A 12703-nucleotide genomic window follows, 5' to 3' on the forward strand; every position below is an offset into this window, starting at 1 on the left:
GTACTGGGCTGATCCAACAAAGCCCTCCAACTGAGAAGGAACAACAGAAATAACAACAGCGAGAAAGAACAGTTACCGGATTTCATGTGCCGGGCATACACCATCTTATTTTAGTCTCACAGCTCTTCTCTCACACGAGTACTCATCTATCTTAAAATGAGGTAACAGAGGCTCAGAGACGTTCAAAAACTTGCTCAAGGCCCAGCAGCTTGTAAGAGTGGAATCAAGATCCAAACCCTAGCCCCCTGACTCTTGGCGAGAGCACCTCCCTGTTGGGTCAGGAAGCCTGCGTCTGGAGAGCCAGGGAACCCGCAGGAAGCACGGAGTCAAAGGCTGACACAGTGGCCAACTTGGGCTCATTTCGACAGTCACCTCTGATGCCGGAAGTGGCCAGGATCTCTCTGGCGTGAGATGTTCGCTGCTTGTTGGTCAGTCCGCAGGACCTGGACCAGGTGATGTTTTGCAGGAACCACAGCCCTTGTGATCTGAGTCATTGTCTTAATAAACACAGGTGCGCTGTCTGTTCCCACAAACCTAATGCTGAGGCTCCTTCATCTTTCTATCTGTGTGACTCTCGGGCTCGTATGCTTGGCCCTCCAGGAAGGTGAGCCATGTCTGTCCCATTCAGTCTTTGGGAATTCTGTGCCAGCTAACCCGGCAGTCTGAGAAACCTAAGAGAACCCTTGCACCAGTTAGACATTATCCGGGATCTGAGTTTCCGTCTGTTCTCAAGGGGAAATTTCCCAACACTCTGGCCACTGAGGGGGGTCTCTCCCAGATTTTGCTAGCTCTCTGAACTCTTAAAGACGAGAAGAGGGGAATCCGCCATGACTTCGAGTGGGGAGCTCTCAGATGGCAGGTCACATGCTTCCTAGAGGAGTGATGATCGTTAAGAGAGACCCACAACCGCACAGTACGTTACGGGTTACACGATTCCATCACCGGCACCAGCCTCTTAGACCTTCACTTCAGTGCTGGCCTAGTGATGGCTTCAACACAAGACTTTGTTCAGTATACAGCTGTCAGCACAGACCCAACCGGCCAAGTGGCCAGGATGACCAGACCGGATCACAGGTCAGGGACATCAGGGGAGATAGCCCTCTTAGCCATGAATAGCAACAAAGGGAAGATCTGGGTGTGCCATGCTGTTCCCTCTGAGCCTAGGAGGGTGTCAAGTATTTTCTAACTCTTTCTCTTAACCTCAAAAAAAAAAAAAAAAAAAAAAAAAAAAGAAAAAAGAAAAGAAAAAAAAGAAAAAAAGAAAAAATCCTACTTAGAGGCAGAATTCACCTGGGTTTCTCTTCCCAGTGAACAGGATCCTCTCTGGAATGTGCTTTGGACGTCAGAATCATGCCAAAAAGTTTCATGAATTCCCTTGGGATTTTGCATCCAAACAAAGTCACCACGGGCCCCAGGACATCTGAGTCTTCAGAGTCCAGCCAGGCAGGCTGATGGACAGATTACTGCTGGGAGTACCTGCATTTCTTGTGGAGATGCATGGGACCTTTTATTTGCTGAAAGCTTTTCTGGGTGGTAAGCACTGGGAGTGAGTTTTTATTCCAAAATTAACACTAAGCCTCAAAACAAATTTTCCCCCTACTGCAAGCCAAAAATACTCCTCAGCAGTTGACTCATGTCCCCACTGCTGTTTGAGTAACTAGGTGGGTGTGAATCCTCCACCAGGGTGATGTCATTGTTCCCAGGACAATGAGCAGAGGACACAAGTAAGAGAGGGCCCCGGAGTCTGCCCCCTGCCGGGTGCCAGCACAGTTCAAGGGAATGGGACTGCCCATCAAAAGGGCTCTCAGCTGCCCGGCTGGCCCAGAGGGCCTGAAGGTACAGGAAGAAGTTAGTGATGCCCCCCCCTCCTCGCCCCCCAAGAGAACTAGCTGCAAGACCAAATCCAAATCCTCCTTTGCCCTCTTTTGCCGGCAAGGTGGTGATGGGGCAGTAGCAGCTCTTGCCCACTAGAGGGAGACAAGCAGAAGCCACCAGGATTCCGTCAACGGGAACCGTCCCCTCGATCCTTTTATTCGGGGTGAGTCCTTGTATGTGCCACACAGTCATATTTCACACCACTGTTAGACACCTGACTAGCTGAGTTTGACTAGATTTTAATGGGATTTGCTGAGTCTCCGTTCTGACAAGAGGTAATTCGGGGACAGAATCTCACTCTCCCTTCGCCTGGGGTGTGGAGGGAAGGAAGCTGCCCGTCCACCATCTGGATTTAGCACACGTGTCTCTGGCCCACTTCAGTTTTGTACACACGGTCCAGACAGGGGGCGCACTGAGACCGCCCGCCCGCCCATGTGGATGCAGAAGGATCCCCCTGCTTTCGGGTGCATCCTAAGCAAAGAGGGACAGGGTTAGCAGAGAGCTCTGGGCGGCAGGGCGCAGCTGCCCTAGGGAGAGAGGGGGAGAGCACGCAGAGAGGGCAGAACATCGCCATCCCCAGGTTGGGTCCCCGACGGGCACACACGTTAGGGAATGCTTACTGAAATGCTTGAAATGAAAGGTGCTTTAATGAATGCTTGTCAAGTATGGTTTGCAAGCAAGAAAGTTTGCAAGGCACACGGAGACCCAGGCTCCTTTTCTGCTGCAAATCGGCAGGACAGTGGTCAGCAGTTTCGGCTTAGGATGCAGCACATGGAGCCAAGCAAGCCAATGGGCAGGTTTTGGTTGACATGACCGAGTGAGGGAGGAAGACAGATAATAAGGAACTTACCCTCACTCCCATGAACCTGTCCCTGAGAACGATCCATGAGAGCAAGAACACAAAAGCTTTGTTGCAGCAGAACAACACGGAGACATCCGTAGTGTTTACTTTCTTTATTGCATGTAAGTACAGGTAGTTTGTGAGTGTCCAAAGAACACCAAAGGGTGCTGCCTTGGTAAAAAACACCTTCAAAGTCAAGCCATTGTCTCCAAAAAATCGACAGCACTCCCTAAAACAAGGAAAGAGAGGCAGTGTTATTATATTCTTGGGTTGAGACAGACCATTTTTTTCCCCTACACCCATTTTTAAAGCAAATTAGAAGGGGGGGGGGTTACGAGCCGTTTATTCTGATTTTTTAAATGAAAATCTATTAAGTAGCTCTCCGACCTGTTGCTTTAGTCCATTGAAGAAAATGTCCCACGGTGATCTGACATCATAGATTTATTCCTTGGGCTCACACTACACTTGGAACTGATGGTTCTAGACAGAAGGCACTGGCGTGTTGGGATTATCTGATCTGAAGAGAGGGCCCAGGTCCATGGCGACTGACTGAGGAATTCTGTCACTTGCTTGGTAAGAGAAGGAAGTCACTAGACCTCTACCGTGGGGGAAGAATACTTGAAGAGAACTCATTGAGACATATTTTTTAAAAATTTGCCTCCGGCTGGAATTGTCTTTGTGGTCAGGCAGCCAGCATGTTTTGGCTGCGATACCACTAGTGTTAACGAGCTATGCATTTTCTCCCCGTGAGGCCATTTTTAGAATCTGTTATCCCATCGTGTGGAGATTCATGTCTCCACGCCCCCTGAGAAACTAGCACAGGTCCAAGAGCTCAGCCTCTGTGAACAGAGAGTGGGATGAGGAAACGGCTAAAGAAGGAAGGCTTTCGATGTCATTCTGGATTCCAGGGGAAAGGACCATCAGTGTACGAAAACCCATTTCTGAAAACCAAAGCGGAAGAAGGCAGCAGAAGAGGCCAGGGGGTAGAGAGAGTGGAGAGAGCCCTGAGAGGGGCTTGGTCTGCAGACCTGGACTGCTGGGGAGCCAAGGTCATTGCTCTGCTGCCCTGACAGCCAGACAAGGAGACAGATGAGCAAGGAGCACGGCTCCTACGGCCGTCAACACCCAGGCTCACACGCAGGGCCCAGCCGATGCACCTGTAAGTGAGGATGGGAGTCAGGGGGGGGAAGATAAAGCTAGAACAAGCCAAATACCCCAGCGTTGGGAGAACAGCTGCGGCCTCTGTCACTTAAGATTAAAATGCAGCGGGAAAGGAGGAAAATTAAAAGCAAGAGTCAAATGGGATTTGATGTGAGTTTTAATGTAATTCAATCTGTTCTTATCACCAACCCAAAATGAAATCTGCCCCTGTTCACTACTCGCCTGTGGGAAAGCCCCAGAAGAAACAGGAAGCTCATTACCTTTCACTGAACTGAGTCCTGTGTGGCTTCTAAACCAGCACCAGGGAAAGTGTTCGGATCACTAAATTTCCCACGAAACCAATTCAACTGAGTTGGTTCCAGTGTGACTTTATAGAGACAAACTCTTATCTGATAGGCTGATATTTCCGTTGCTGTGTGCTTTTCATACAGTATTTTCTATGGGGTTTTCTCAAGCTCCTGTTCACAGAACAGTCTTCTTGCCCTCGAAAACAAAGACCAGGGATGGCTTCCTTCGTGTTTGGGATTTTCAGTAGCTATAAAGTGGTGCCAGTCCTTCTGGTGTGATCAACAGGAAATACAAATCTTCTGTCCTGCCATTAATGTCACCTTATTTTACTTTTTTTTTTTTTTTAAGTAGGCTCCATGCCCAGCATAGAGCCCAACGCAGGGCCCTGAGATGCAGACCTGAGCTGAGATCAAGAGCAGGACGCCTAGCCCAGGTGGCCCTAATGTCAACCTATTTTAACTCTACTTAGAGGTTATCCTTCTTAAGGGACCACAATGCAAGTAGGATTTCCAAGTTTCCCAGACTATTATAAAACATGATTCATATTGTGGCAGGGGCCATCCAGAGTCATTTGGACAACCTTATGTCCTCTCTGAGAATCTAAGTGTGATTCTTCCAAAGTGTGATGGTTTTAGAAGTGGTGGGAAGAGGGATTCATCCTGGAGATGGAAAAGGCAAGATTTCTGGGCCCAGCAGAGCTCTGTTGGCCCTTTGTAGACTCATGGTGGGGAGTGCAGCTCAGGTGGGGAGACCTTGGTTCTAAGGAGACAAAGATGATTGGCCCCTGAGCCAGTGAGCCTAGTGCTGTTTTCAGACCAAAGGCTGTCCACTAATCCATGTCAGCTGGGTTGCCCACATGTACCCTTGATTGCACGGGGACCCAAGAGAGATGATGAGCACAAATCCAGTTCTTCCAGATACCTCTTTTTGGTATACAAAGAATAAAAGTATAGTAGATACTCTCTTGACTGTTTTCCACTTAAATGACAGGACAGTTGAATGCCCTTCCTTCCTTGGCAGGCTGAGTGCCCAAGGCACTTAGGTTACTCTCCAGCATGCCTACCCTCTTTGGTTCCTACCAACTGAGTCATGTGTTGGCCAAGATTTAGATGTTGTTTGTTTCCAATCCTGCTTGTGCCAATTGTTCTTGGTTATTTCAACTGCATAATTTATTAAATATTTCCTAAACCAATGAAATGTGAGAAAAGAAAGTTGTGTTTTTCCTATGAAAAACTAAGTTGAGTGTTTCAGGGAAGAGTCAATAAAAGCAAGTCACTAAAATATTGCTCTTGAATTAGGTACGAATGAAACACTGTGTAAGATAGGAAAAATTGGAAACATGTGTAAGTTCTACAGTCCTATTATTTGGCAAATACCTATGCTCTTGGTACTCTTTAAAGAACCCTGATTAGGATAGCCTGGTTTGGTGGAGTTAAGATGGCCAATCATTTTTTTTTTTCCAAATCAGTAAGCACTTGTTTATAACTTGTTATATTCACAATTCTAGACAAGTCACTCTGGCTGATGCAGAACAAGTAAACAGTCCCTGCTCTTGAGAAGATTATAGTGCGTTCGGGGAGATACAACTGATTTCCTCAACAGAAAGCAATGCAAGTTTAAATATAATCACATATTAGATGGTGTGGACTATAAAAATGCTATAGAATTCATGTTTAGTGGAGAGATTTGAACCGACTGGACAAGGCCTCATACAAGATATGGATTTTGAGCTGAACCTTCAAGGACAGGTAGGATTTATAATTAGGGTTGGGGGAGAGAGAATGTCCTTGGAGAGAGAAGAGAAGAAATTGTATCAATGAAACAGGAATGAATGGCTATAAAAAGGAAATTAAATAAAGGATAGATAAGTTAGAGAAATTAAGTAGAAGAGTTGGAATATAAAGCCAAGATAATTTCTTGAGAGAGAGAGAGAGAGAGAGAGAGAGAGAGAGAGAGAGAAAAGATAAGATTAGAAGGTCAAGCCAGAAAGTCCAATATTAAACTAAAAGAAACTCCAGAAAGAGAAAATGGGAAAAATGAAGTGGAGAAAATTATAAAAGACATAAATCGAGAAAGTTCTTTAGAAATGTGGGATATGAATCTTCATTAACAAAAGGGCCTACCAGGCACCAAGAAAAATGAATGAAGAAAGAACCAAAACAGCGCACATACTTGTGACATGAGGGATCAAAATAACAATAAAAAGCTCCTAAGAGAAATAAAACCCATAGGTCCAGGGGGTAGGAAATCGTAATAGCATCTGACATCTCAACAACCAAAATGGAAACGAAACCATAATAACCTTAACATTTTTCAAGGGAAAGTTTTTTTTTTGCAAACCAGAATTCCATAACCAGCCAACCATCAATCAAGTGAGATGGTAGAATAAAGATATTTTCGGTTATGCAGTACTCGAAAACATCGACTCCCATGCCACTAGAGGACGGGCTACGCCAACACCAGGGTGAAAACCAAGGAAGAGGAAGGTAGGGCGGCAGAAGGCATGGCTCTGACACAGCCAAGAGTCAAAGCTAGTAACACGAGGAGGCTCCGTGGCAGACCACACAGGTCTCTGGGAGTGGATTCTCAGGGAAGTCTTGTGATGACACCAGCACAGGGAGTATACCGATAGGTTTTTGAGATGGCAGAACATTTAGGAAAAAAACAGCAACCATTAATGGAAATCAGGTAAACAAGACAAAAGAGGCAAATATTACTGGCAGAAGAAATGACAGATTGTTCAAAAGGAGACAAGGGTCAGTGAGCAATATTTGCTTGCTTATAATAATGAAAACACTGTTAACCAAACGTTGGGATAGCATTATGTTGGAAGGATTGGAATCAGGGCAAGTTGGGCATAGGATGGGACGGAAATCAATAGATGTCTACATTTAAGAAATATGGAGGTAAGACTTTAATTTACATAAATTGGCATAAATACCACAAGAATTGGGAGTGGCTGAGAGTGAGCAGGTGTGGGCAGGGGTTGCTGTTTTTTAAGGATTCTTTTAGTGCTATTTCGTTTTTCCCAAGTATGTATATGTATTAAATTGCTAGAAATAAAAAACTGTTTAAAAACACGTAAGAGAGAGGTCAAGTCGCTGTGGCTAAAGCTGAAACACGAGTGCTCTGAGACAGTTCTGAGGAGTGCAGTTTGAAAACCACAGATAGAGGGAAACCCTGCAAGTTACAGATAAAGATGCCAGAGCCCAGACAGGTCAAACAAAGCCCTCAAGTTCAGACGGTGGTGGAGCCAGACCTGTGCTCATTCCCCACTGAACACTCAAAGATCCCGCTCTCTTTTGGATCCTTCCTATCACCATTTAGATAGGTCTAAGCCTCACCAAAATATACCCCCAAAGTGAAAGCAAGCGTCTTGTCAGCCCCCTGTCCTCCCTCATCCCCTCTTTCAGAGCCAAGGTTTTTCAGAATGGTGGTCTGCACTCATGTCCACCATGACCGCCTCTCTCACTCTTCAGCTTACTAACCCTGTGTCAGCTCCCACCACTCACCCTTGGGCTGCTTACTAATGAGCTCCGCACTGCTAAATCCAAGAGGCACCTGCTTCCTCTTGGAAGCCTTCGACATTGTTGACTGTTCCTCCTTGAAACACCCTTCTTGGCTTCCAATTCAGCACACCCCTCTTGGTGTTCTCCAACCTCTCCACACACGTCCAAGGCTTCCTTCGGTGTTTTCCTAGATTTCTCTTCTACTTCCTCCTCTCTTTATCCTGCAGTCACTGAGCAACTCACCTATTGTTCTGGTCTCAAAGCTCAACTGATGAATCTCTAGTTAAGACACTTCTTTTATTGGATACCACCCTGCACCCTGGACATCCCAGACACCTCAAATTCGGCCTTCCCAAATGGACGCGGTATCTTCCCCCTCAACCCTCCATCACAACGTGGTACCATGACTCATATTTCTACCCAGGCTACATACTTGGGAATCATTCTTAACTTCTTTTCCCTTTTCACATCTAATTCATCACCAAGGCCTATAGATTATTGCTCCTAAATATCTCGTTCCCGTGGCCACTACCCCAGCCCATGCCTCTTCCTCTCTCACTTGGACCACTGCTGCTAAAACCTAATTGAGCTTTTCTCTCCACTGTTGTCTCTTCTCCAATCCAATCCATCACATTCTCCATGCCACAGCCAGAGAGATCCTCCTCTCCACACACTTTCCCTTAGGATAATGGCCAAGCTCCCCACCAGGCTTGCCAGGTCCTTCCTGACTTGGCCTTACCCTTAGCTTTATGCATCACCACTTCTCCATCCTTACTCTGAATTTCCCTCACCTTGAACTCATTTTAGTTCTGTGAATTCAGTGCTCTTTCTTCAACTCTGCTCTAGGTCTCAGTGGATTCTCTATTTCCTTTTCTGGAAACACTCTTACTTTTTCCCTCTTTGGTTGGTTGGTTTCTTTCCATCCATTGGGCACCAGTTCATATGTCCCCTTCAGTGAAGTGCTCCTGATAGGTGCTCCCCCTAGGCCCTATACTCCTTATTATATAAACAGTATCCTCTATTATAACTGCACTTTACTATAACTGCTTATTTAATCATCTGACTTCTTCACTAAACTTAAGCTCCATGTGGTCATTATACTTTTGTTTCACCTTATATCCTCATAGCCTAAGACGTAATATATGTCAATAATTTTTTTTTTTTTTTTTTACACAGAATGAATGTGCTTATTCTTTTATGGAGGACCAGTGGTTTTTAAACAATGATGCATAGACCATTAGTCTTAGACATCCCAGGGATCTTTTAAAAATATGGATTGCTTGGATTCAACCCTAGATATACTTGATCAAATTGTCTAGTAAGGGGCCTAGAATCCTATAGAGAATGGTGCAGTTTATAGAAGGGGTACATTCTTGACAACATTCCATAGTTCAAAATTTACAAATCTTGGTGAGTTTTCCCACAGTATACTGTATTTCTGTCTGCCAGCTAATATTAACACTGTCACCTACCATTTCTAGTTCCCTTGGGCTCCCAGAGTTGATATTGTGATTCTTGTTTAACTTTTTAAAATCTTGAGGGAGCCACATTATTTGAAATTTTATGCATAAATGAAACATTAGTCATCCTTATATTTTGTTATTGTGAATTTGCATTAAAACGTGACTGCACTGTATTTTTAAAAATTTCCAAAGGATTCTCATGCGTACTTAAGTTTGGATCCAAAAGTTCATGCTGCCTCTCTGTGTCTCTCTTTGTTTTCTTTCTTTAAAAAAATTTTTTTAAATTGTGGTAAAATCTACATAACACAACATTTCCTAGCACTATTTGTTGAAAACACTGTCCTTTCCCCATTGAATAATCTTAGCATCCTTGTCAAAAATTGTTTGACCATGTATGTCAGGGTTTATTTCTGGGCTCTCTATTCTATTCCATTGATTCTCTAAATCTGTCTTTAGGCCAGTATCACACTTCGTGTCAGTTCTGATTACTGTAGCTTTACAATAGGTTTTGAAATCAAGAAATGTGAAACCTCTGACTTTGTTCTCCTTTTTCAACACATTTTGGCTATTTGGAGTTCCTTGACATTCGATATGAATTTCAAGATGGATTATTCTATTTCTGAAAAAAAAATGCTGTTGGAATTTTGATAGGGATTGCATTAAATCTGTAGATAACTTTGGGCACTACTGATATCTTATCAATATTAAGTCTTCCAATCAATGAACACTGAGGGTCTTTCCCTTTGTTTTGTGTCTTCTTTAATTTCTTCCAGGAATATTGTGTAGTTTCCATATACACGTCTTTCACTTCCTTGGTTAAGTTTGCTCTTAAGTATGTTATCCTTTTTGATGATATTGTAAATGTAATTGTTTCCTTGTCTTTCCTTTTTTGACGTAAATTAAAAAATTGAAATATAAAGTGTATTTCTTCAAATGCACAAAGATTAATTTTTATAAAGAAAAATCGTACATGTAACACCATCTCCACCAAGATACAGAATATGCCAGCACTCCAGAAACTTCCCCTGTGACCTCTCTCAGTCATTACCTGCTCCGCTAAATATAATCGTCATGGAGAGTTCTGTTCCAGTAGTTTACTTTTCCTTTATAAAGATGGAACCATACATTATTTACTTTTTTGTGTCATTTCTTTCACTCATTATGATATCAGAGTAAGAAATGTAAACCTGAGAGAAGGTTGGCACATGGTTCTCTCCCTCACCCCTTGAGGTCTCTGCTCAAATGTCAGACAGGCCTTCCCAGACCCTTCTAGAAAACAGCGACATCACTACCTCAACCACCCCCTCATTTCTTCATCACTTGGACTCACACTCTGTGACATATTTTACATTCACATTGTTTTAATTGTCTTTGTTCTTTCAGCAAAATATGAACACCATGAAAGCAGCAACTTTGTTTTATTTACTGCTGAATCCCCAGAGCCTAGAATAATGCCCGGAGCATCATAAGTACTCTACGAGTACTTGTGGACAAAGTGAATTCCTGTTTCCACACCAGAAGCTGAATTAGAATTTGGGGATGTAAGGCCAGAAATATGCATTTTTACCAGTTATCTCGAATGTATGTACTCCAAATTCTCCAATTCATATTCATATCCAAAAATAATTCAAAATTAGTTTTAAAAGGTAAAAATAAAATTCAAATGTAGACCAATGAAACCTATAGACATCCTCCATCCTTAGTTTCAATAGTGTCATCCTATTCCTGGCTATGCTGGAACATTGGTATTCTCAGAGAATTAAAGCAAAGAAATGTGAAAGGGGTTCTAAGTCTGTGTGTGTGTATTTATGTGTGTGTTACTTTCTTGCTGTATGTGTGTTTGTCTTGTTCATTATATTAAAATGTTTAAAGTGAAAGGGAAAAAAAAGACAATCTCCTGAAGGAAAACTTCATAGAAACAGCTATGGCTTAAATGTGACATAGCTAATGCCACCTTTAAGCCCGGTGACTACAGATCATCAAAGATAGGACTCTCTATTTTTATTTTTTGTTCTTTTTAAACAGGGAGACAGAGAGAGAGAGAGAGAAAGAGAGAGAGAGCGAGCGGTGGGGGAGGGGCAGAGGGAGAGACAGAATCCCAAGCAGGCTCCTCACCCAGTGTGGAGCCCGATGTGGGGCTTGACCTTATGACCCTGAAATCATGACCCGAGCCGAAATCAAGAGTTGGATGCCTAACCTACTGAGTTACCCAGGTGCCCCAAAGATAGGACTCTTTAAGTTAGAGTCCAGATTACTTGATATCTTGTCACTTCCAGAACTTGGTTATTCGATCTACTTAAAGATATTGTGCAAATTGGTGTTTTACTTTCTTGCATGTTAAGAAAAAAAAAATCTTAGAGTGACTGACTTCTGAAGTAGAGGATTCCTACTATCATTCATGAAGATGGAAATGGAAATACATATTTTCATTGATTATGTCCAAATGCAGTCTCTGAAGAAAGTAGGTGGGGTGGGGGTTAAGAGAGAGGGAATGTCACTTCTGCAGATGCTAAGGCACCCCAGACAACTCAATGCCGAGGTGAGAAATCAGACTCTTAAGTTTGTTCACGTGCAAGAACTACCCTTAAATACAAACCATTAGGATAGTACTTGCTGAAAGAAAATGTGAGCAAGATCTCACATTCTAGAAAAATAACAACAACAACAACAACAACAAAAATGTGAGGCAAACACATGGGCTACTTTTAGGCTAGCAGGGGGCTGGAGCAACCCAAGATGTTCGGTGCAAACAGTATGGAAAGTCCCTGTGGTGCACAGACTCATACATTTTGTAAGGACCTCCGGGTCAGAAACAACTTAGTGCTGGTTTCCAAAGGGTCCACTGTTAAAACCATGTCAATCTGTCTTGGAGGTCATGCAGGACAGGCCCGCTGACACCAGGCAGAGATCCACTGAACACAGCATGGTGCCAGGGAGATGTGATTCAGTGCCAGGGCAGGAAGCTCAGCACATAGCTTAGATCCTTAGAGAACAAATTCAGTCTTGAGCATTAGATAGGAAGACTACTGATTTTCTTCTGGATCTCTCTGTATTGGGCAACTCTGGCCTGCTTTTTGTACCTATGGCTCAAATCTCTGTACTAGGCTCTTTCTGTAGGCTCACTGAGAATAATTCCATCAGCCAATGTTTTTGACTCCCACCATCTCTGTCCATAGCTTGTACTAAAATAAGCTTGCATTACTAGTAGTATATATTGGTGGTGATACAATGTATTATCCAATTTCAGGGACAAACACATACATAGTAGGAGATCGAAAATCATAAAGACTGACGGAATAATGTATAAACTAAAAAAAACTTAAACTAAGTGACTAATTTGGGCTTCCCTTGGTTCACAAATACAAACTATATTTATTGAAAATAAAAATAATGCTTGCAAATATTAGCAGAGCGAAATTGGAGCCATTATCCCAGTTATACCTTTTTCTCCTTCCTTTGCAAGGTCTTAAGGAATATGCTCAGTTGAGATAAAATGTCATTTCAATATATTTGATATGCAAAAGACAGCCACTGTGTGGGTTCTGGCTCAGAAGACATTAAAAAGA

General features: G+C 43.3%; 1 protein-coding gene across 3 annotated transcripts in view; it reads right to left on the reverse strand.

Annotated features, from left to right (window-relative positions):
* SLC35F3 (solute carrier family 35 member F3) overlaps positions 1-12703 on the reverse strand; it is a 400491-nt gene that overhangs the window by 15257 nt on the left and 372531 nt on the right. For all 3 annotated transcript variants that reach the window (XR_003520338.1, XM_027596283.1, XM_027596284.1), the window contains one exon: positions 2726-2945. Coding sequence is in view for 2 of the 3 variants with exons in the window: in XM_027596283.1 (XP_027452084.1) it covers positions 2726-2945 (220 nt within the window). In the remaining variant the exon portion in view is untranslated. The remainder of the gene's footprint in view (positions 1-2725; positions 2946-12703) is intronic.

The sequence above is a fragment of the Zalophus californianus genome, chromosome 15 (genome assembly GCF_009762305.2).
Source record: "Zalophus californianus isolate mZalCal1 chromosome 15, mZalCal1.pri.v2, whole genome shotgun sequence".
NCBI lineage: Eukaryota > Metazoa > Chordata > Mammalia > Carnivora > Otariidae > Zalophus > Zalophus californianus.